This window comes from Caloenas nicobarica, chromosome 25 (assembly GCF_036013445.1).
Source record: "Caloenas nicobarica isolate bCalNic1 chromosome 25, bCalNic1.hap1, whole genome shotgun sequence".
Taxonomy (NCBI): Eukaryota; Metazoa; Chordata; class Aves; order Columbiformes; family Columbidae; genus Caloenas; species Caloenas nicobarica.
In genome coordinates, this window is record NC_088269.1 from 3,424,443 (window position 1) to 3,447,716 (window position 23,274).

Consider the following 23,274-nt stretch of genomic DNA (forward strand, 5'->3'; position numbering starts at 1 on the left):
CCGCTGAGCAAACAGTTAAAAAAATGAAATAAAGACAAAACCCGTACCAAATTCAACAGCTGTTCTGGAGCCGGGAAGAACTAATTAGCTTGTAGCAGGTGCTGCTCCAGGTTTCCGTCTGATTGCAGTCTGGCAATCTGCTGCAAATCCCCCCGACACTGAGTCGGGGAAGGCCAGGAGGGAAAAAAGTGTTTCCTTGAAGCGACAGGAGCCTGTAGTAGTGGAAGGATTATTTTTGGAGCTGCTACCATGACTCAGTGTTTTCGTGGCTGTGAATAACTTTTCCATCGCTTCCTACACCCAAAATGTCATTGAGCCGGAGGCAGCTGTCACATTGATGGTTAGAGGATGGGACTTGGAGAAAGCGGGTCTGAGGAAAATCTTTGTCGGGCCTTGTTGGGCCCTGTTGGGCTTTGTTGGGCTTTATCGGGCCCCGTCGGGCTTTGTTGGGCTCTGTCAAGCTTTGTCGGGCCTTGTGAGGCTTTGTTGGGCCCTGTCTGGCTTTGTCAAGCCCGGTCGGCCTTTGTCAAGCCCTGTCGGGCCCTGTTGGGCTCTACCAGGAGTATTCTTTCCTGCCTGTTTTAAAAAAGTCAGAGCTTTTGGGGAAGAAAAGCTCTTGAGCTTTTAGAAATTCTCTTCTAAAGTAAGTTTTCAAAGTGTTCACAATTATAAGTGTTCCTTTTCAGGTGTGGCGTAGGCAGTTTGTAGCCTCCCTTGTGAGAAACAACCAAAAAAACTCTGAACTCCAAAACCCTAAAAATCTCAGCTGCTTTCAGGCTCCAAGGCACTCAAAATTTAAACTGGAGTTTGAGGGCTTAAGTCAGGCCTGGCAACCAGATTCAAGCTTTTAAGCTTGAGAGAGTCAGTTTTTGAAACGTTATCCCAGTTTTGACTCCCAGTAAATAAGTTGTTTTAAGGATGAAATCTTACGATCACTAGCGCTTTTTGTGGCTGCCTCTGATTTTTTTCTCCCCAGGCATAAAGCCAAATTATAGCGGGTATATCCCATGTAATTCCCTTTCTGGCCCTATCTTATCTCTAGCTCTTAGCTGATGTGATTGAAAAACTCTGCCATTCTGTGACATAAATCCAAATAGCCCATCACTGTTCTCCCAGGAGCAGGTCCAGTTTCTTCAAAGTGGTGTGTGTGTGCTTATATATATATAATATAAATATAAATATATATATATATATAAAATATATATAAATACATATTCTTTTTAAAAGGGAAAAAATCAGGTTGCGCTGTTTAATGCCATGCTGGAACGGCAGTACGGGCGATGGGCTGAGGTGAGGAGGAAAGAAGTGTTGATTACAACAACTGGATGCACTTGGATATGGGCCTGTTCTATTTTGCAGCTACCTAAAATCCACCATTATTCTGTTCATTTATCGCTGTTTTCAGGTTTTACTTTATACGTATAGTCCAAGGCAGCTGCAAGTCTTGTGTGCGCCTGGCAGCAGATGTTGAGGATGGAGAGGCCTAGTGGAACGAATCTGTAAAGAGACATACCAGGTATCAAAGTGATTATGATTTATTTAATGCACTTAGGATTATAACTCTCTGAAACCATGTTTTTAAAACTGCTTTCTCTTGTACGGTGACCTGGGAGAGTTCAAGTGATACATCTCGAGTTGCTTACACAGATTCTCTCGCTCTGATGCTGAAGTTGCTCGTTGAAAGCTGCTCGAGCCATCAGCTGAAATTCCCCTCCCTAGAACAGCTTAAACTCTGGATCCAGACCCAGGCTTAAGAATTCACACAGACATAACCAATGCACAAATCTTCCCCAACGTATTTAATAAGAATATTTCTGAGACAAGAATTACTTGAGCTGAGTTAGATATAATTTTTGCTGGCATGCCACGGGCAGGATTTGGTGCTTCATCTCTTTGTATTCACCTCACTCAGTAAGGCAGGAAATTTATTTACTATCCAGAGGCGGTTAACTGTCTTTCTAGCGCATTGTTTCAGCAGTCAAAAAAGGCAATACATCTATATATCTGTTTTTAAATGAGTGACTTTCAGTACCCAAGGAGAAGGGCAAGACAGATACTATTGACAGAGAAATGAATTTCTCTACCAAGTTCCATCTCAGACATAGATTTGATTAGTTTTCTTAAGGAAGTTTTCTGTTGTGATTGTAAAGTTTCCACTGTTGATCCTAGAGGAAGCAATTTAAAAGATGTATATATTCTGTATCCCTTTCTTGAGAATGGCACGGGGCCAACCTCAGTGTCATTAACAGCCAAAATGTGACTGTCACTTAAGGGGAAAGATTGTTCCCATGTGCAAGATCTGAGGCTCCTAAAAAGAAATTTGAGGTTTTGGTTCAGTTAGTATATCAAGAAGGCCAATGCAAGTATCTTTTTCTTCTTATCTACTACAAAACCATATAATTGAAATAAAATTCTGAACTTTACTGATTGAGAAATTAATCAGAACCGGTACATTCCTATGAAAGGCTTGGATTTTTGTAGAAATGGTGGGTTTCAATGGAAAATTGTCCTGGCAAAATGTTGGAGTTCTCCCTCTTTTATATATTTTGCCCAGTGTTTCTTTTCCCGGGGGGCAGAAATGGTCCGAATGGAAAACTCAGAGCTGCCAGAACGGCCTTTCTAAATGATCTGTGGAATCACGTAGGTAGAAAAGGTTACAAATGTGGCTGAGATGATGTGAATATTTCACGATGGTGCATCAGGGTTGATAGCAGCTAACTCGAAAAAGTCTGAAAAGCGCTGGTTTGGAATAGAGCTTGTGTCTTCAGTGAGTATTTGCTTTGATGGTCCACTCTCTATAGCTAGTAAGGCTAAATAATCATGTTCCATAAAAGCATAATTAACATTACATTTTATTTTATGAAGCATCTTTTCAAATCATTATCCTCAGAAGTGAATGCAGTTAATTTTGTCTGGTTTATTCCATTTGACTGTACTTTTTAGGTGATATATCAGTACCCAGCTGGGTGATTTTCCAGTCCTGTTCTCCCAGCTTCAGTATAACTTTAACCACCTTGTTTTGGGCTAAAACTGTAGAGTTTAAACTCATTTTTAACAATCGAGTGCACAATGTGTGGACTGGATTTGCAGTTCTCCTGAAACAAGGTCGCCCCATGATGGAGCTGTGCGAGTTTCAGCCATCTGAGGACATCTTGGTATTTTAAATTTTGGTTAGTTAGCACTTAGGAACATCACATATCAGTCCGTATCGATTTGCAGATGTGATGCCAGACAAGTTTAATTCCTGATGGCGCTAATTACCCCATGCTGCTGCGTTTCATCCTGCACTGTGGCGAATGCAACCGCGTCGCTTCAGGGATTAGTAGGGCCATAAAAGCATTACTGGCTTGATGAGTTTTTTACTGATGCGAAAGATTAAGCACTTCATACTTTCTAGCACTCGGGTACTTCACCTATATGGAATCATGTATCCATCATTTTCTGTTAGTAAGATATAGTTTGTAAAAAAAACCCAGCAACTACTCTTTCTGCTCCACTGAAGCCCTGATTCCCCGTGAAGTTTGAGAGACTTTTTCCTTTGCTTAAAAAAAATAAAGGCAAAATTAATTGGAAATGACAAGAGGAAAATGATCCAGCTGAATGCTTTGATAAGCAATCACGGCTTAATAGATTAGAAAATATAATTAATTACTTAATTATACTCAAAGTGGTTGTTGTTGGGAGATTGTTCGTCGAGAAGCCATTGTTGGATGGAGGGATATGCCCGTTGCATGAATATCAGTCTCCAGGCAGCCAGCGCTGCTGGCTCTGCATATATGTGTGTATATATATATATGTATATATGTGTATAATCTCACCTGGATATCCCAAAGCACTCCGTAAAAAATTGTGCTGTTTTGAAAATCTCTGAACTGGTGATGAAAGAACCGATCTGTCCAAAGATACTCGGCAATACTGGAGACACAAGGCAGGTCTCCTGAGGCCTCATCACCATTTCTAGTTAGTGCTGCCGTTAGAAACTGTTTGTTCGAAGAAGGAAAGAAAAAATTAAATAGAAAGCTTAAAATGTAGAATCGTAGAATGTCCTGAGTTGGAAGGGACTCACAAGGATCATCGAGTCCAACTCAATGTACTTATTATTTAAAGAATGCCATATTTGAAAAAGTTGTATTTTTTTAATAAGAAACTCTAGGATCAGGTTTTAAACTTTCTAGGTCGTTTTAATTCTGGAAATAATTTCCTTTTGTGGTCTGTGCAACACTGCTAAGGAAATCCATCCGTCGCTGCAGAGCCGGTGCTTTTTCTTATAGAAAGCTTTTGAGCTGAGTTTTTGTTGGTGACTTGTGAATCGGGGTCTTCAGTCACCAGCTGTACAACAGAAGCGCGACTGAGAGAAATTAATATCTGTTTTCTGAAAAACAGACCCGTTTTTCAAGTCAGGCACTCACAGCCAGCAGTTCCTATAGAGGAGATTGGTCTTTATGTCTCTAATGATTTAATTTTATGTATCTTTTTCTAAGCTTGTGAAGGCCCTCAGAGGTGAAATCTAGGGAGCAGATGAACACAAGAGGGCTCACTTAATAAAAAGAGAGCTGTGCGTTGGTTCTCCAAGTGCCGTTTAGTGAGATGCGGTGATGGACCGACACAGATGGAGCCCAACTCCACTGGGAAACATCCTGTCGCTTCCACATGCTCCAGCATCACCCGGAGAAGCCGATCGCGCCGCGTTGGTGGAGCAGCAGCTTCCAACAGCCAGAGAAACCATGTCCCCATGGTCTCCGTTTGCCTCCATCAGCTCCTGCCGTGCCGGGGAGCAGAATGGATTCATCTCTCGCGGGGCAGCAGTTGCCTGCGCTCGGCGTCGTTTTGCCTTCGCAGGAACAGAACGGAATTAATTCACTAACAGATTGTCCGATGCTCGTCGCTGTACTCGGCGCCGGGTTGCTGGTTGCCTGCTGCTGTTTCACTTTGCGATGTTTTCCATAAGTGAACGTCTCACGCTGGTTTCTTTAATTGCACTTGGGTTTTCTTCTTGGTGCGCGTGTGTTTGCGTCTTTCTAGGCGTGTTATTTGCTCCTGTTGGCACGAACCTCAATGTAGAGAGACTTTCCGCAGGAGTGGGGCTGGACAGGAGCAGCGTTTTTTACATTTGTGGCCTTTGTAACGTGACTGATGTGATGGTTGTTAAACAGGCATCAAAAGTCTGCCAACTCCATAGTAGGAATGTAGTGCTTTGACTCCTTTACTGAAGAAAATCAAAGATGCAGAACAGTTGAAGGTAACCGTTTTCATCTTGATCTGTTTATACACTACAGAATATCCTTAGCAGGGTACAAAGTCTTCAATAACCCCTTTTTCAGGAATACAATGGCTAATCCCAGTGAGACACTTGGTTGAGAGAGGAGTTAGAGCACCTGCATGTAGGAAACTGTGAATGAGACCAGCCTGAACTGGAGACCGGAGCTTATCGTCCTTGGTAACGTACCCTAGAGAACAAGTCCTCGGGGACAGGAGGATGTCGTGGTTTCTTATCTCTGGTTTTGGATTTGATGATGTGGTCCTGACACCTGTAAGACGGTTGTAACGATCTCTTTTGTGCCTGCTACTTAGAACGGCTCATTGTGCTGCCCCCAGAACAGGCGTCGAGTCTAAGACAGTTCTGGGTTTAGGCAGGAATTACTAAGCGCTTTAAGGGTTTTGAGCACAACCTGTGATGCAAAATGCCTTTCAGTTTTCAAGTAATTCCCTGAGAAATTCCAACGTGCTCACTTTAATTGGAGAGGAGTTCTGAAAAAAAATCATTCTGAAATTCCAGAAGTGATTTTACTGCAAGGTTTTCTATGCTGGTCAAATTTACACTGAAGAGACTCTGAGTTACTAATGGCATCAGTAGCTTTTCCATAGGTTGTAATGAGTGAATGGTTTGGTTTTATTTCCTCAAAACCAGAAATGTATTTCCCATCTATATACTAAAATGAACTAAAGATAGTTATAAGGAACTGTCTTGCTCTGCTGGGGCTACTGCTGGATTGAGAAGTGCAGTATCCATGAATATCAAATTTTGGAAAGCCTTTAAATGAATTCTGGTCCACTCGCATTAAATTCTGCCCATCTCCATTCGTGTCCCAAACCTCAGAGCTCTTTCCAGGGTTGTTTAGGGGTTTGGGGCTGGAGTTATTTGCTCATTCTTGAGTTTGGATCAAGGCCTGGGGACACAGACATGGGAAGGGGGACACAAGGCGGCTGTGGGGACACACAGGTTAAAAATGATAAAGGACAGGTGGGTGTTTCGGGTTCAGTGTGGGATTTGACGACATCGAAAGAACAACGAATGGGAATCAAATTTTTATAGGAGGCAAAGGGTGGAGATGAGCTAAGTTCTGACACAGTAATTCTGTGGTAAAGGACTGGGTTTTAGGATGACCCACCTTCCTACATAAAGGACTGGTTTTTTTTAGAATGAGCAACCTTTCAAGAGGTTTTTGCATTTAAAAAAACAATGTTAAAAATCAGCTCTGTGAAACCAGTATCATGTTACCATGGCAAAGAACAAAGCAATGCAATGAGGCTGGTTGTAGTTAGTAAAAAGAGATTTCATAGCAGTGGGGAACACGCTGTGCCTCTTTGTTTTTTTACCGGTTACACCATTTCTTACCATCAATACTGGATTTTTCGGGACATTGGATGTTCCTGATGGAAATCTAACACTGCTTGCAGTTTTCCCTGCACAAATCAAAACAGGAATAACGGTCCTCTTGGTACTTATACCAATAGAAATAAGGAGTAAATCTACTGCCATCACCAGAAGCAGCATAACTAAAAGGAGTATAAGCCCCATATCCTTCCTTCTACTTGTGTGTAGAGGGTAATATAAGTGCATTTTACATATTTATATGGAGACAGACTCAGTGATTTGTTTCTAGTTTCATAGATTTAGTAAAGGTGCAGGATTTAAAACTGGTTTTGCTGGTTTTAATACTATTAAGTACTGACGAGTTATGATGAGATGGAAGCGAAATAGAAACACCTCACTGAGAATGAGAAAAACACAAATGTTTGTGCTGGCAGCTTTAAAAGAGGCATTTCAGTTTCCATCTTTAGACAGCTAAATATCTTGGTTCTCCGTGTTTTACTAGTGACTTTTTAAAAGTTCAGGAAAAGAAAAAACAACCAACCTCTGGAAACAGGGGAAATAAAAAGAAATTCTCCTTTGCCTCCCCCCCCAAAAAAAGCCAGTATTGCTTTTAGGGACAAATTTAAAGTAGTGGATTTTCATTAAGGGGAACAAATAACTATTGCTAGTAGTTTGAGATAAAATGGTACAAAGTTTATTTAAGAACAGGGACATCTCTCGCCTTCTTTCAGCACACGGTACCAAAAAGTTGCCGCTATTAAACGGATTGGATTACGTAAATCGTTTTTTCAGTGCCACGAAAGATTGTACTGTCAGAGCTTGTTTTGTTTTAATTAGTAAACATGTGTTTAATATTACGTGTGGAAATAGGTCTGCGTGCTTCGGGAAGTGTTATCTCAATTTACTTTAGTGACGCTACTTTCCTTTATTTAGAGATAAACAAATTACCTGACTCAAAGTGGGATGAAATATGTCGAAAGGAATTGCCGTATCCAGTCCAAGCTGGAAATCAGTAGTGATGTTCGATGGAAATGCCTATTCCTTATAACAGTCACCGAATAAGAGAAGTAGCAAATATATTTTTATTATTTTTTTAAATACGGCTCTTAAAAACTAGATAGAATTCAGAACGGAATGGACAACATCCCACAGCTCAGAAGAGAGAAGGCCGAGGGGGAGATGGGATGAAATCTCTTAATGTTATAAAATGCAATTGCAAAGTAGCCAGGGAGGGATTACGCAGCGTTTCTCACTGTGGGTAAGCTCACGTTATCCAGATCCATGAAAAAGTCCTGTAAAATCTAAACCAAGTTGAGCAGAAGTACCTGAAAACAGATTTCAGCAACGGGATGTTTTCTGTAGGGTTTGGGAAGATCGAGTCTCCATCATCTTGCTATGGACTCTACACGCTGCTTAGATTGAGATTTGTTTAGTCAAAATAATCCAGCGCAGGCTAAAATCGCCATGGAGTCAGTTTGCTAGACAACAGAACGCTGATTCCATAACCGTACTAATTATATCAGCGTAAACAGAGACACAAAGCGAGAGTCAGGGACAGGAAGTATTTGCAGTGGTGTTTCCATAGCAAACGTTGGATGGGACATGGTTTTCCCTGGATGCCGTTTTTGACTGTTGTTTTTCTACAAAATATATTGACAATTAATCCTTGCTTCTGAGAGCATATGAATGGGCAGGGGTAGAGAAGTTTCTGTTGTGTCCCGTCGTTAAGGTTGCTTATCAAATGAATATTCCGGTTCGGGGAAGCGTGAAGGTCGCACTGTTGCAGAATAAGGACCTTGCCTCACATCTGGGTTGGATAAAGCGCAACTTGTCAGAACAGAAGAGACTGTAGCTTGATAATTACATTTACCTCTACTTGAAGGGTCTGATTTCCGTCAAATGAAAGGGAAAAGTAATTTGTTCTTGTTTCTTGCCTGAGAGGGCATCCCGTTGCCCGGCACATCGATTGCACAGGTTCTATTAGTCTTCAACAGGACCAGAATTAATTGGTTTGTATTACCCGGAGGTCTCAAGCTCAGATCAGAGCTCTGACGTGGCAGCCTCGGTGTTCAGAGCATCCATTCTGGGCTTTGCTGAGCTTGACCTAAACAGCGTAACCGCGATTCCAACAAGCTGGGCAATTCCATGGATATACGTGAGTTAACGGTTAACTGTCCCTTCCCTCCCTTGCTGCACAGCCAGAAAAGTAACAAGCATACTTTTCCGTATATTTGTCTTCTGCAGTTTCTACCTAATGCACTTGTCTATTTGTGTAGTATTTAGCCTGCAGTAATAGAGTCTGTCTGAGAAGGTGTTTTACGTGTGTGGGTCCTTCCGTTCTCTTCTGTCCCAAATTTATGTCAAATCCTAATGTTTATTATTTTGTTGTGTTGTAAACTTTTCTTCCCCAAATTCGTAAAGTTCTGGCAACTGTATATATGAGAAAGGGAAGGTTATTTTTTTTTTAAGCAGGCTCAGGCTGCAGTACAGTTTGAGCGGTTGTTTTTCCAGATTATCTTGGGTGTAACTTCTAGAAAAAAAAAATCAGAGTATTAATAAATGGAGAGCAGGCCAGGCGGAGTGTGCTATGGCAGAAGGTGTAGAAATGACCTGGAAACCAAGGTATTTTGGAATGAAACACCCATTGGCTTGATAATGAAGGAAAAGGATGAAGACCAGTCCCTCGAAGAGAAGAGTGAAGGGTAAGAGGAAAAAAAAAAAAGGTAGTTCCTTGATTTGCCAGACAAAACCAAATGGTCAAGGCTACAACTGAGCCGTGGTTGATCTCACTCGCCTCTAATCTGCAGCCGTTTTCTTTCTGATGGATAAATATGTGTTTAAATAATGCATCCTACCTCTGTCCATTTTTTTTTAATGCTTCCTTTGACAACTGAATGTTTCCATTATGCCCAATAAACATCGTGGAGACTGACCCGTTCCTGCTTTAAATGCACATTAAGGCTGCGTTTCCTTCGTTTCACCTTCCAAAGGAAACACTGCAGCTGTTCATTATTTGCAGCACTTATTACAAGAGACTCATTTTCAGGAGCTAATTTTTTTTTTTTTCCCTCCCCTTAGAACTTCATAAAACTGGTTTAGTTCCTGCCCACAAAGCCGCAGTGAATAGCGATTGCGGAGGAGTGCTGTGAGCTTTGATGGCTGAGCTGTTCTGCTTTAAAAGGCCACAGAACTCTGTCAATGGCACTTTCTTTTCTTCCGTGGCAATAGGAAGAGGCCGCGCCGCATTGTGCTGCATCGTAGTAAGGTTTTGAAGATGGACTTACTATATACCTGTAGGACAAAAGAAAAAAAGGGCAACCATGTCAACGCTTGTCCAGCTGGCAGCCACTACTATGGTTCCTCGTACCCCGTCTTACCTCGGTTAATCATTTATAATAAGGAGATGAAGGCTCCGATGCTCCTCCTCGGAGCAGCGAGTATTGTGTCAAGGCGGTGAGGAGCTGGTTATAATTGCCATCTGTGTTGGTCTTTCTCATTGCTTTTGTGTTTCGATGCAAGTCCTTTATTCCAGGGTGAAGAATAGAGGGGGGACCAATATATAATTCCTGGGGAAATACTGGATAATTAGGTAACCTTCCCATGTTTTTGTTTATATGAGAGCGGGAGAACACACAGGCCAAAGAAAAAGCCTATATTTGTTATTTAAACTGAGGTGGCACCTAGAGGACTCCGTTTTCCCCAAGAGCCCCATTGTTTGTGTCCCTTCTGTTAAGCGTTGTGATTATTAGTGGATTATAGGAGATGCCGTGAGCTTTGCTGTGATCACACCGTGTGGAGCTGTGGTTGAGTCGGTCACCAGAACACGTAGAGCACCGTACAGGAAAGTCCTTTCGATTTGAGAAAGGATAGAACCGGTTGAATGCGATGGAGATGAAATAAAACGATATATATTGGCCTGCAGAAGTAATATCATAGCTTCACTTTCCTGAATTGGAAGATCATCTCTAGTTGATTTGATGGCCCTTGATCTTCATCATTGGGGCGAGGCAAGATGCAGCAGAGCAGAAAAGGGCTGGAAGGAATCTTCTGGCAGAAATGAGACACCAGGGAAACAGTGCCAAAAACCGGTGAGAAACAACGACCAGAAACTCCATCTAAATGTTTAATTAGCGTCGAAAACTCACCACTTGCTTTGTTTGAAGAATATAGCAATAAGCCAGCACAGGGGTGCGTTAAGATGCGATAAATTATTGTGGTTGTTTCTAGATAGAACTGATACTAGTTGTTCAATTGGGAGGCAGCTCTCGGGTGGAGTTACCTTAGAGACCAAAGATCCAGAGCCAGTTATCTGATGGGGGACTAACAGCTTCAGCTCATCTCTATTTCCTTTTCTTTTTGGTAGGAATAGTGATATCAGTCTTTGTGAAACCCTTTGATGTCGGTATCTAACTCTCCGGATTGCCTTGGGGGAGTTCTGTGCCCTCTGTTTATTTCTCTCTGAAGTGAGGGTAATGATACCCCCTCATCTCAAAGCAGCAACGCAAGACTTACCGGAATAACGATTGCAGAGCCCTTGGATGGAAGGGGCAGCGCAAGAGCAAACAGCTGATGTTTGTTCCCATTGCTTCCCTGATTTGACTGAGGAACGTGGCAGGTTTGCGATTTCCCAGAGACCTGGTGGGACTGCAGGGCACTTGCTGTGGATCGTGGCTTGCTAGGATTATTGTCCACAGTTTACTCTGTGGAAGATACATACGCAGTAGATCTCGTATTGTGCAAATCGGAATTATTTCTGATTGCTAGACCTGAACTATTCCACCGGTGTGAAGAGGATGGGTGATCATCTGGCTCCTGAAATACCCAGCAATCTCATGAACCTGTTCTGTTAGTGATTGAAAAACACTGTTATATATAATGTTAAAGGATATGGAGAAATGGCCAGTGCTTTAAGCTCTTTTTTACAGAGCTCAGATCATTGAGATAAATTGCCTTTCTTGCATTCCACATTCATCTTCATACACCTATTGCTATCCCTCATTTGCTCCATCCCTGTTTCGGGGCAGACGGAAGATAAAGAGTGTACCTTAAACAGTCTGCTCTGTATTTCAGGAAGCTTCTCTGGTCCCTGGAGAGAATGAAAACCTTCTCAGAGATATTTTGGTTTGCTTTACTTTCCAGAGACCCCGTGGACAGCACACATTTGATCCGATGCCTTCTGCTCCTCGCGGTTTTGACGGTGGTGCAAACCCCCGGTGCAGCGCGTGTTCTGGAGAGCGGGCTCTGTCCTCTTGAGAAGCCTCAGCGTGATAGAAATCCAGCCTCTTTTCCACAATCTTTTCTCTCTTTCCTGCCGCAATTACTGCGGGATCATTTATTTCAGCCTTCCTCTTTCTGTCTCTTCAGCGGAGAAGTGGCCTGGAGTCACAATGTCTCCTTTGTTCTCTTTTGAGTTTGGAGTGAAGAGACAGGAAGGGAGCAGAGGGCTCTGAACAGCCCCCGGTTCCCTGCCAGAGATGCGTGCAGGGCTCTGGTTTGCACGGGTTATCTTCATCTTTTTGGGCCGCAAATCCAATTCGGAGGGATTCTGCAAAGAGCTGTTGTCCCGGTGTTGTGGGATGCAGCGAGATCGCTGTGCGCTGCCTCTCGAAGAAACCCAGCGTGTGAGCATCCAGCCTTGCAAGTGCTCAGCTCTGCGGAGGCTTCGTTGATCTCAGATTAACTGCGCCAAAGGCAAGAGGGCTCTTAAAAATAGCAATAGGCAAAGCCTTTATGTGGAGGTCTGCAGCATCAGCTTAAATTATGGCGTCAAAGGAAAAAAAACACCCTTAAACTGGAAGGTTTGAGTTCTGTTGTGCTGTCTCGGGATATTAGAGAGCTGAATCACTTCCCTGGCCCCCAAAGGATGTATCTATTAATAATTTATTAATACATTGGTGTTTTAGTTCAGATCAGGATTGTACTTTTGACATGAGTCTCAAGATTGTCCCCCCTTAATGTGCTTCAGTTAACACCCCAGAACAGCCACAGAGAACAGAGACTGAACCCTTTTGAGATGAAGCTGAACTGGGTCCGCTCTGAGGGTTTATGGGACCAGCCTGGAGGTAGTTTGCTGTAAATCCTCCGCAATGTGTATGTTGTGGACGCTGTGTACTCAACACCAACCCCTGTGCTCTGCAGATTTGCTCACACTGAGCTGTATTGCTTACAAATACACACACAGTCACAGCGGCCGCATGATGAGGGAAGTCATTTAGGGATAAAAGATCTGTATTCATGTATTTAGCTCGTGGAAAAATCTGTCCCTCAGTCTGTGCATCACTTGAGAGACCTCGTTTGCAATTTTCCTTTCTCCCACCCTTCATCTGTCACGCCTGTCTGGAGTACAAGCTCTTCAGGGCAAGGACTTACTAACCACATGAGCATTGGTTACCACGGTGCGGTTGCATTTTTGGTCGAGGCCTCTAGGCACTGCAAATAAACAACAGATTTTGCATGTCGAGAGGCTGCTTTATCTCTTCATATTTCTTCTCCCAGTCTGTTTCACCCTTGTGTGGTTGGGGATCAGGTCATGATATCACCTGGGTCTCACAGATAAACGAGATGTTGAGTATTTATTCCGTGTGATCATATAGACCCATCGAAGGGAAAGATCCCGTGCACCGAAGTAATACCGCACACAGGAAAAGTTGAATTCCTTACCTCTTTGCTGATCCCTTCTGACACACCGGTGTTACCTTTGCCAAACAGAACAAGTTTACCAACAAAATCAGAGTAGCTGAAAACCTTTTGGCTGGTTGAGTGATTGTTCGAGCATCTCGTCTCTTGTCGGCATGAGCCGCAGGTATTTCTCACAGCAGCTCCTCTGGTTTTCAAAATCTCGCTCGCAGGGCAGATTTTCTTTTCCAGCAGGATTCTTTGAACCTGATTCTTTTCGTTTACACTCTGTCGCTACCGCTGTGCCGAGCACAGAAATGGTACAAGTCGGCAACGACTATTTTTGCTTATTAATGTTGGTTGCGTCAGAATAAGTACGAGACCGCTTTGTTTGGCTTTCCTGAAATGCCAGAGTCTGTACAGAGCAAATATTAAACAGCTACAGGAACCAGAGTCCATGTACTCTACAGCCCTCTCCTGGCTGGATTCAACAGTGCTCCACCAAAGCGCTTTATTTCTGTTTGTTTGAATGTGTCTGAACGCTTTTTGTTTTTCTGAGCCGGTCCCAGATTTACGCATCACGAGCCATTTGCCGGTAATTCCAGTTGCGGCTCTTGGCAGCTGTTTGGAAGGGGAGGGTGGTGGTGTCGACACAGAGATGTCCCAAAGCTGCTCCCGCCTGACCCTCCGTCCACATCGGCTCCCTGGCACTTAAAAATGGGACACAATTAACATGACTTACTCGTTTGCATCTCCCCAGAGGAAAAACAGCTTGGAGTATCTGTCCTCTGCTTCTTAGTCATCTTGACCATGTAGTTTCTGTGCCAATTCTCAGTGGGTTGACCACTCAACCTTAGTTTCTGGCTGGTTTTTCTGTATAGTTGCTGCACTCTCATGTACACAGCAGCTGTTTTGAGGATTCGGCATGTGGTACGTTTGGATTTTTTTTTTTGAGTGTCATCCAGACATTCCTTTCTGCTTTAAAAGTGTCACTAAACTACTGTTGCTCAATAATTCTTTCCATTCTTTTTGCTTTCATGGAGTAATTGAATTGATCCGCGTGGTTTTGTGGCAGCAAAGATTGCTAAGCCAAGGATATTTTCTAACCCAGCTTTCTCCCAGTTTTCTCAGGGATTCTGAGTATGTCTTTCCTGATGATTTCTCTGCATATTATAAAACTTGCCCAGAGGAATGAAAAAGTCATTTGTTTCCTGTAGACTATTAAAAAATAATGCTATCATTGTGAAATGCCCTTGCCTGCAATGCTGGCCAGTCTTCCATTAATTTTCTGCTTGCTTAATCTCTGATGTACAAAGATTCTCTAGAACATGACTGAAGCATGAACCCATGTTTGTTATTAATTTTCTGATGCTGTGCCAATCCCTCCCCTGCCTTCTCCGTTCCTCCTGTTTGCCGTTTCTGTTCCAAAAAGCAGGAACGCCGCTGGTGATCCTCCCTCCTTTGCACATCACACACTCAGAGGTGAACATGGGCAGAATGTGTTTAGGATTGCAGTGGGTTGGAGCAATTCAAGGGTCTCAAGGCATTTTATGAGCTTTAATTAAAAGTCCTCTTATTATTCTGTAGCGTCTTGTTTTGACACAGTTGGGTGAGGGGTGAACGACACAGCTAAACCCTACTAGTAATATATTTATAGCCGGGCACCCTCCTGCCAATTCCTCATCCTCATCCTGAAATTCTTTTTTTCCCCCTCAACCTAAACCAACCGTTTCCCTCCAGCTCTGCCCTACACTACCCTGCGAGATGCAGAGACTGTTCCTTAACCTTTCTGGGAAGACAGGGATTATAAATCCTCGCCCCGATATGAGTCCCGTATCGGTACCTGTTCCCATCAGTGCCCGTGGAGGTGACAGAGTCACATCAGGAGGAGAAACCTGTCCCTTCTGCGACTGGATTAATGGTCTTGCCAGCACGTTTGTGGCACCGTACACACCGATTCCTCTGCTGGGAGACAGTGGAGGCAATTAAAATCTTGTAATTTCTCATGAATAGAATCCTGCTGAGACATTTGGTATAATAGGAGCTCCCTCCCGTGTCCGAGAAGGTCTGTAGTGCCAGCGGTTTCTTTCTTCTCTCCTACTGGAATTAATTTATCTCACTGTTCTCTCAGGAGAAATGAATAATTCCTTGAACTTGTGCTCAGTTTACAGTCACGACGCTTTGCTTGCTCCTCTCCTTGTCGTTTAGGACAATCCCGTCGAACAGCTCTGGATGTCGATGGTCTGATGTAGACCATCCGATCTGGTGAAACCACAGTACCACGAGCATCTTTTTTCTTTCTTTTTTCTGCCAGTTATTCTTTGGCACCCATTTTCTGTAAAGAAGGACACCTTCAAATTGTCTTGAGATGACTGAAAAATAGAACAAATTCTCTCCTCTCATAGGTGAACGCCATGAAGTTGAGCATTGGATCTTAAATGATGGCAGAAGAGGACTCTGCCGTGTTGTAGCTTGTTGGAGATGCAGCGGCTGGATGCTGTCTGTATATTTAATATTGCCATATTAAATGGAATTAATACCAATTATAAATGTGGCTCTAAGCATTTTTGGGGGGCAAAAATGAGTTAGTCTGTCATCTGACTCCAGCCAAAACGTTTTGGGTACAGTATAACTAGATGACATAGAAGGAAAACCTTCTATTTCTTCTATCAGTCTGATAAGACACCCAGTATCCCCTTTCTTCTAGCACTGGTGTGAGTTTTAATAATGAGCCATCATGTTGCCTTGGTTATACATCCTCATGTCTTGAGAACAAAATATTGTGCAAAAATTGAGCTTTAGGAAGTACATTTTTGGTCTCTTGATGTATAGAATCCATGTACAACTTCGAATAGCATTTAAAAATCTTTAGAGAAGCCATCAATTTCTGGAAAGCTCTTTTGCACGCTATAAATTCTAAGCAGATCTAATGAAAAGCCATATTTTAATATGAGACAAAGACTTATTTCACTCATTCGCCAGCGCCTTCATTTGTCACTGTGGCAGCAACATTATCAGATGTTCATATCAAATACTGTACGTATTTATTGTGAGTAACGGATGGAGCAGGTTACCATCTTTACGATGGCTACATGGAGAAAAAACTCTGCCTTTTCCCTTAGCGTTAGGATTCTTTTTCGACAGACGCAACGTGCTTCATGTCCCAAATATCGCTCTGGACCTGGGGCGTGTGAGGATGCTTTGAAATACATGAGAATGTTCCAATCCGTAGCATTTCAAGCCCAAAATGCCGGGAATTTAGCGAGCAAAGCGAAGCCGGGAGCGTTGGAGGTCAGGAGGATGCTCTGCCGAAGTTATTACCCCATTGTTGACCTGCGCTCTGCTCTTTCTTCTCCATCCCTCGGAGACTTGGCCAGATGGACCTTTGACTCATCCTGACAGATGAAGTACAAACGATCTACACTTTGCAGCTCTTAACGCGATGCCGAGGGAGCAGAAATTCCTGGGGAAAATACAGCTTGTTAAAGTCTTAAATGACAGCTGAGTTGCCTTAAAAAAGATGGCATTTTGGAAAATATATGTATTTAGGCACCCAAAGATGGGGAGAGGCACCCAAAGGGTTTCTTTTGCGTCTAGATAGGTACTACTACAACATACCGCATCGCTTTTGAAAAACCGATCTTCTGCCCCCAAGCAATGTAAAAGCTTTTTTGACCCACCAGGCTTCTATTCCTATTGAATTCTATAGGAAATTATCCTAATAGCACTGAAAGCGATATTAATGGCTTTCCAATGAGAATATCTGGATAGTTTGTGTATTTTATTGGCCCTCCACAGCGGAAAATCGAAGGCGACTGTGAATCTCACTTGAAGTTTTTCATCAGTGGGCCTTTTTGTCAGGAGCCAGATACTCTGTAAAAAAAAACAGATAAAGCAATTTAAAAGAAATATTTTGCCCAAGGAACAATAACAAGGCTTGGAAGACTTTCTTCTTTCTGGGAGTTTCCTTCAGGGAGAGCTTTTCATTTGCTGATTGAAAGATCAAATCGGCCCATAGAGGGAGCAGTGGGGTGTGCGTGATTTTTCCTCCTGATCTCTAGAAAAACATGCTTAGTTAAACAGTCCATGGAGAGGTTTGGTTTTAAAGGGGAAGGCGTTTGTGTGATAGGAGAGAGAAGGATTAGGAAGTTCTCTGTAGCTTAAAATCCAGTTCACAGTGTCAGCAGAACTGACAGGTGATGTTACATAGGGGTTTAAAACATGAAATACGCTCTGCAAGGATGACCGAATAAATCGTAAAATTTTGGCTTTATGGTATACCCTGTATAGCTCAGAGATGGTTTAAGAAGTTGGTGAATATTTTAATGCTACATAAGAAATTAATAGATATACTTTAATTAACTTTGTTTTATATTAAATCAGTCAATTTTGTAGAGTATTATATAGTCCCATATATCCATAAGCTTCTTATTAACGCGGCATATAATTTAAAAGGTTAATATGCTTATAATCGTATCTAATACAGTGATGTTTGTTTAATTCCTGTAGTTATTAATTATCAGTTAACTTTTAATGAGCTATAAATGGACCTTCAATAGGACGTGAAACCGTAATCTTCTGCCCTGTGCCTCCTTCTGGCTGAGCTTCTTAGGGACATGGTTTAGCGGTGGACTTGGCAGTCCTGGCTTAACAGTTGGACACGGTGACCTTAAAGGTCTTTCCCAGCCCAAATGGTTCTACAATTCTACGATTTTTCATAGTAAGACCTTTCTTCTGACAGTCTGTGTCAATTTGGGGATCTCACTTTTCCAGCCAGAAGTACAAGAATTGAGTAAGATTGATGACCCACCTGTCAGTCATTTGTAGTATTTAGGCTCCAAATTTTTACTGATACCGACTTTTTTTTACTAGGAAGTGGTCTGAAACCTGCCAGCCACAACTTTTTATTTCCAGGTTAATTTTCGATAAAGAAAAGGCTTCTGTGTATTGAAGAAGTCATCCCGTGTCCTCCTCCAACCCCTCCATCCTTCAGAAGATGTCAGCCCTGGTTCTGAAGACCTTGATTTAATCCTCAGCTCTGGTAGGCCGAGCTTTGTCCTGGCTGCTCATCTGCGAAACGCCGGGTCTGGTTTGGTCCAAATTGCATTCGCAGCCGTGGTTCAGTGACTCTGCATTAGCCACAAACCCGCTGGACCGATAGATCCAGCTCTGAATGGATGTGCGATGCTCCTAAGACCAGTTTGTAGGACTATGACAGTGGACGTAAGCATAAGGCAAGGGGAAAAAAGACTGCAGAGATGGGATCAAAGCAGATGTGCTGCTTTTTTGAGAAGAAAAACGTAGATGGCACAGCACTTTGACTTAAGAAATATGCAATTTTGTATGTGTGCGTGCAAGAGATGGAGTCACATCCCTGTGGAACATCAGCCCGCTGTGTATGTTTAGCAGCATGTCCTCGATGTCTTGGGCAAAACTGGTAGATGTGGATTTGGGGTTCTCGTTGCAATGCTGATGATTTTCAGCTCAGCACCACGTGGGGTGGGACCTTTAGCTACAGCCTGAAGCTTCTGTCTTGTCTCTCTCATCTCCCAGCGGGAGCTGCATAGACCGTTAATCTGATTTGGGGGGAAATAGAGGAGGCAAAGAAGTGGTTTGTCTGGAGCAGGAAGGAAATTGAACATGAAATTGCGGGAAATTGGTTGTGGGACCGAAAGAGTCTTGCTCGATGCTTCATGCCTAACATCAGTGCACCAACCCCAGGTGGGATCTGTACTTCTTAGAAAACCTGCACTAATTAAAGGTTTTTTTGAAGACCTTCACATGAAAATCAAGCTGGCGGTTTTCCTGATCAGCTCAGATGTCACACAGACGACCTCGGCAAAAACAGAGCTCGTAAAAACCTCGCACCACCCAGTAACACAGCACTCAGACTTCTGAGTTCTCCATTTCTTAATGAATGAGGTTTTGATTTTTCTTTTTGTCAATATGAGAATTACCTTAGGAGACACGCATGTCAGAACAAAAGGCTTATTTTAAAAAACAGCCAGGCACTTTTGTGTTTGTTCCAGTTGGAAACAGAAGAAAACACGTACCCATTCATATTGCAGAACTGACTTTGGTGTCTGCATTTGTTCCTTTTCATGGGTTTAATCGGAAGTGCGTGTTTGCGCATTTTCCTGAATAGGAACGTTTTTCTGAGCTGACTCCAAAAGGATGTTCCGGGGTTGTTAACTGCGATTTTTCAGCAGTGTGGAATCCGCTGAAATTTTTTATACCAGCTGTATCTGCCTAATGAATCTATCTCTAAGGCGAAGCTGTGTGCTTTGTTAATCGTAAAGCTATGACAGTATATCTTGCTTATTTTTACTCTAAATTATGCTAGGCTTTAAAACGAACTCTGAATTTGATTTATCAACGGCTATGATGCTAATTCAGCGATGGAATCATGGTGTTATGAGACTAAATATTAGCACTAATGAGAAAACATAGCTTCTATATTTTGTAACTCTGAGTTTCCACTACATACGGACAACTTCTAAAGTTGCGTGTAATTTAATCATGTCATCATTAACTAGGCAAGCATTTACACATCAATCAGTTTACCTGGATCATAGACTACCAGCAAATGTGAAACCAGACAAGGTTCAACTGCCCGAGAATGTTCATGCTTCAGTTTTGCTTTGCAGAATATTGTATTTTTGTCCTCTAGCTGATAATTCTGGTCCCTTGAATCGCTTAGACATCCACGGCCATTCACGTTTCCCAAGAAAGAACTGCCTTCCCTGCAGGTTAATGGATGGTAGGAGATCTTTCTTCAAAATTGAGTTGAAAGAAAAAACTCGTGATATTTCCAACATGAAATAGATCTGTTCTGCAAACCTGCGTTTCCAAAATTTGATTTAACGGTTCACCAGGAAATTATTTCAACCCGGGACAGCTAGCGATGAGATTTTGCTGAACTGCAAGTGATTCTGAGCGAGACAGAGAGTTAATCTCTGTCTGATCCTCAACGAGCCTTCCCTGCAATGAGTCTGCTGCTGTGAGCACAGACGAAACCACTGAGCCAGGAGTTGAGGTCAATACGAAGAAGTTGGTTTTCTGTTAATTCTCTTGGCATTACTTGATAGAGAGGTGTCAGACCTTAGACTGAATTTCAGGTTGTCTGAACAAGCGAGAGATTCTATAAAACTACTGCGAAATAGTTGAAAAAGCAGTGTGTTTACCCACCATTTAGGGATGTTGTTGAGATCCTGATCCTTTTGACTCCTGTTTGGAGAAGGGGAGAGAACAAGCAAACCCGGGTGGGTAATGGACTGTGTATTATTGCGGTAAAGCCGGGACCTCAATCTCTCAGCTCTCCAGAACACAAACAGCCCTTGGCTTTTATAGAACCATAAAGAGCCGCCTTAAAGGCTGAGGACAAATTCCAGCCCTGATAGGAATTGGCACGGATATCGCTGTATCCAAAGGGAGTTATAGTTTCTTGCGCAAAGGCTGAATTTGATCCACAAGTGAGCACAGTTGTCCCATCAAATTCTACCGAGCAGCTTGTCTTCGGCGTTCTTGCCATTCAACTGTCACGTCAAATGACATTTTCAGCTGAATTCTAGCGAGTGGAAGAGGTTTGGAATCTCTCCAGCCTTCTGCAGAGAAGCAGGGGAGGAATCGAACTGCCGAGGGGATGCAAACGCAAGGGGAACCCTAACCCTGCAAAATTTAACAATTATCCTAATGCCTTTGCTTTTTAATACCTTTTTGAATGAAGTGCACCCTGCAAGGGAAGTTTATGATAAATTAGCTCTGTAGTCTTCACTTGAAGTTCAGTGTGGAAAATAAAAGGGCGTTTGTTACAAGATTGAATTATGCGTAGGACATCTCCAGCTATAATGAGCTCAGGTTTTCTGGCGGCGTTAGAATAAAGTCTTGCCTCTATCTCCTGCAGTGTGTGGTTTTTCTCCCTAAGAGCCTATTTCTTTCTACTCGATCAGCTCGTCTCTTGCAGATGATAAAATTATCTGCAAAGATTTGTATCTGATGTTGTGCCATAAATCATATTTAGTTGCAGGATTAACATTCGCAAGCATAGAACATTTATGGGGAGGAAAAAAAAAAAAAGGCGGGGGGGTTGGCAGTTCCTGGGTATTTATGTCAAGAATCACGGAATGTTGATTCAGGGTAGATCTTGCCGACTTTTCAAGTACATGACCATTTTCCAGGGTGCGGATCTGCTCAGCTCCAGCGAGCAACACTCAAGCCGTTTCTGTAGCGTTTGGGTGAGGTGGGAAGATGAAGAACCCGGGAAATGCTGACCTTGGGCAAGCAGCTTTGTCACAGAAAAAACAAACACGTGTTCCAGCCGAGCCGCAAGCTCTGCGTGCCGCCAGCCAGGTTTTCACATCCCTCGACATGCTCGGGCTGGTCTGAGCTTCGCAGAAATGCTCAGCGCCTTTTGAGACACTGGAAGAAAGGCCTCGAGTTACATCAGGGGAGGTTTCAATTGGATATTAGGAAAAAATTATTCCCCAAAGAGCTGCGGGGCATTGGAACAGGCTGCCCAGGGCAGTGGAGGAGCCACCATCCCTGGAGGGGTTTAAAAGGCGTTTAGACGAGGTTCTCAGGGACATGGGGTAGTACTAGAGTCAGGTTATGGTTGGACTCGATGATCCTGACGGTCTCTTCCAACTGAAATGATTCTCTTCTATGATTTTCAAAAGCTTTGCATTACCAGCAGCTTCCAGTTCACCCCTCATAGCCAGATTGTCCAAAAGAGGTCAGAATTCAGCACGCGAGTCCCTTTGGAAAATCCACCCACAATTATCGTTGTTGAAATGGAGAGCAGCCCCCTCTGATCTGGACCCAGAGCGGGTCCGTGATCCCGTAGCCTCCGGGCAGGTGGAACGTCCATCCCCACGTGGGGACCGACACGCGGTCCTGTTCCCGAGGGGTCCGCGTGTGCTACGGGCGGCCCAGAAGCCTCACGGCTTTATCTTGCTGCAAAAGCCGTGCGACGAACATGGGTAATGCTGTACAAATGCACGCCTAAGCCCGTCATTAACGTATTTTTTTTTTTTTTTTTTTTTTTTTGCTCTCCGACGCAGGTTCCTCACCACATGAAGACTTTACCCTATTACAGTTACGACCAGCCGGTGATCGGGTACTGCCAGGCCCACAAGCCTCTCCACGTCAACAAGGGGTACGAGGCCGTGGGCCGGGACCAGGCTGAGACCACCAACCTGGACCTGAGTCGAGACCACAGCTTCATCGCCACCATCGCGCGGTCGGCCGCCCCGGCCATTTACATCGAGAGAATACCAAACTAACGACGGGGACGACTTCTTCAGGCGGCGGAGCGGGGGGTTCTTGCGAGGGACCTTTCATCTCAGAAGAGACCAAGGCAAGAAACTAAAAAAATCTACCATTCCAGTTACAAATGTTCCAACACAGACCAAGGGAAGGGGGATAAACTCCGCGGACTGTGGAAGTGCTGTCCTGCAGTACACGCTGAGAACTTCAGAATTTTCTTTGCTTTAAACTTTCAAACAAATTCCTCAATGTAAATATTAAAGAGAGATTGTCAAGTTCTTATTAAAAAAAAAAAAAATAGATTTCACTCTAGCTACATAAAGGGATGGATTAAGAGTTTTGTTTGTATATTTGATTTTTCTACATTGCACGGTTCCAGGGACAGAGAACCACAGGTAAAAAGTGAAGGGGATGGGGAGGGCAAGGTTTGGGGGGTGGGTCAGCCATGTTTCCTTATTAAGTGTTTATTATTCTTCACAGATTTGCTTAATATTTTTTGTTCTTTTTAAACAAACAAAAGATAGAGATATATTTTCTTTCGGGGGTTTGGTTTTTTGTTGGTTTGATTTTTTCTTGTTTTCTCTATTTTTTTTTTTTAATGGTCAAGCGCTAATATTTCAAACTTCAGACATGGGCATTAAAGCTTATGTTGAACCAAAAGGACATTGGCAATTGATGCAGCAGAAACAAAGAAACTCGGGTGCATGTACATTTAAGACACAGGCTATACACTATGGAGGGTGCTTCTGATTTTTACTATCTTCATTGTGCTTCATTGTTGACACTATAATTACTTTTTG

At 43.0% G+C, this 23,274-nt stretch overlaps 1 protein-coding gene across 1 annotated transcript in view; it reads left to right on the forward strand.

Annotated features, from left to right (window-relative positions):
* The window catches only part of LRRTM4 (leucine rich repeat transmembrane neuronal 4), a 133,101-nt gene extending 110,309 nt beyond the window's left edge, over positions 1–22,792 (forward strand). The window contains exon 3 of the mRNA XM_065651712.1: positions 22,270–22,792. Coding sequence (XP_065507784.1) covers positions 22,270–22,491 — 222 coding nt within the window. The 3' untranslated portion in view covers positions 22,492–22,792. The remainder of the gene's footprint in view (positions 1–22,269) is intronic.
* The last annotated feature ends 482 nt before the right edge of the window (positions 22,793–23,274 follow it).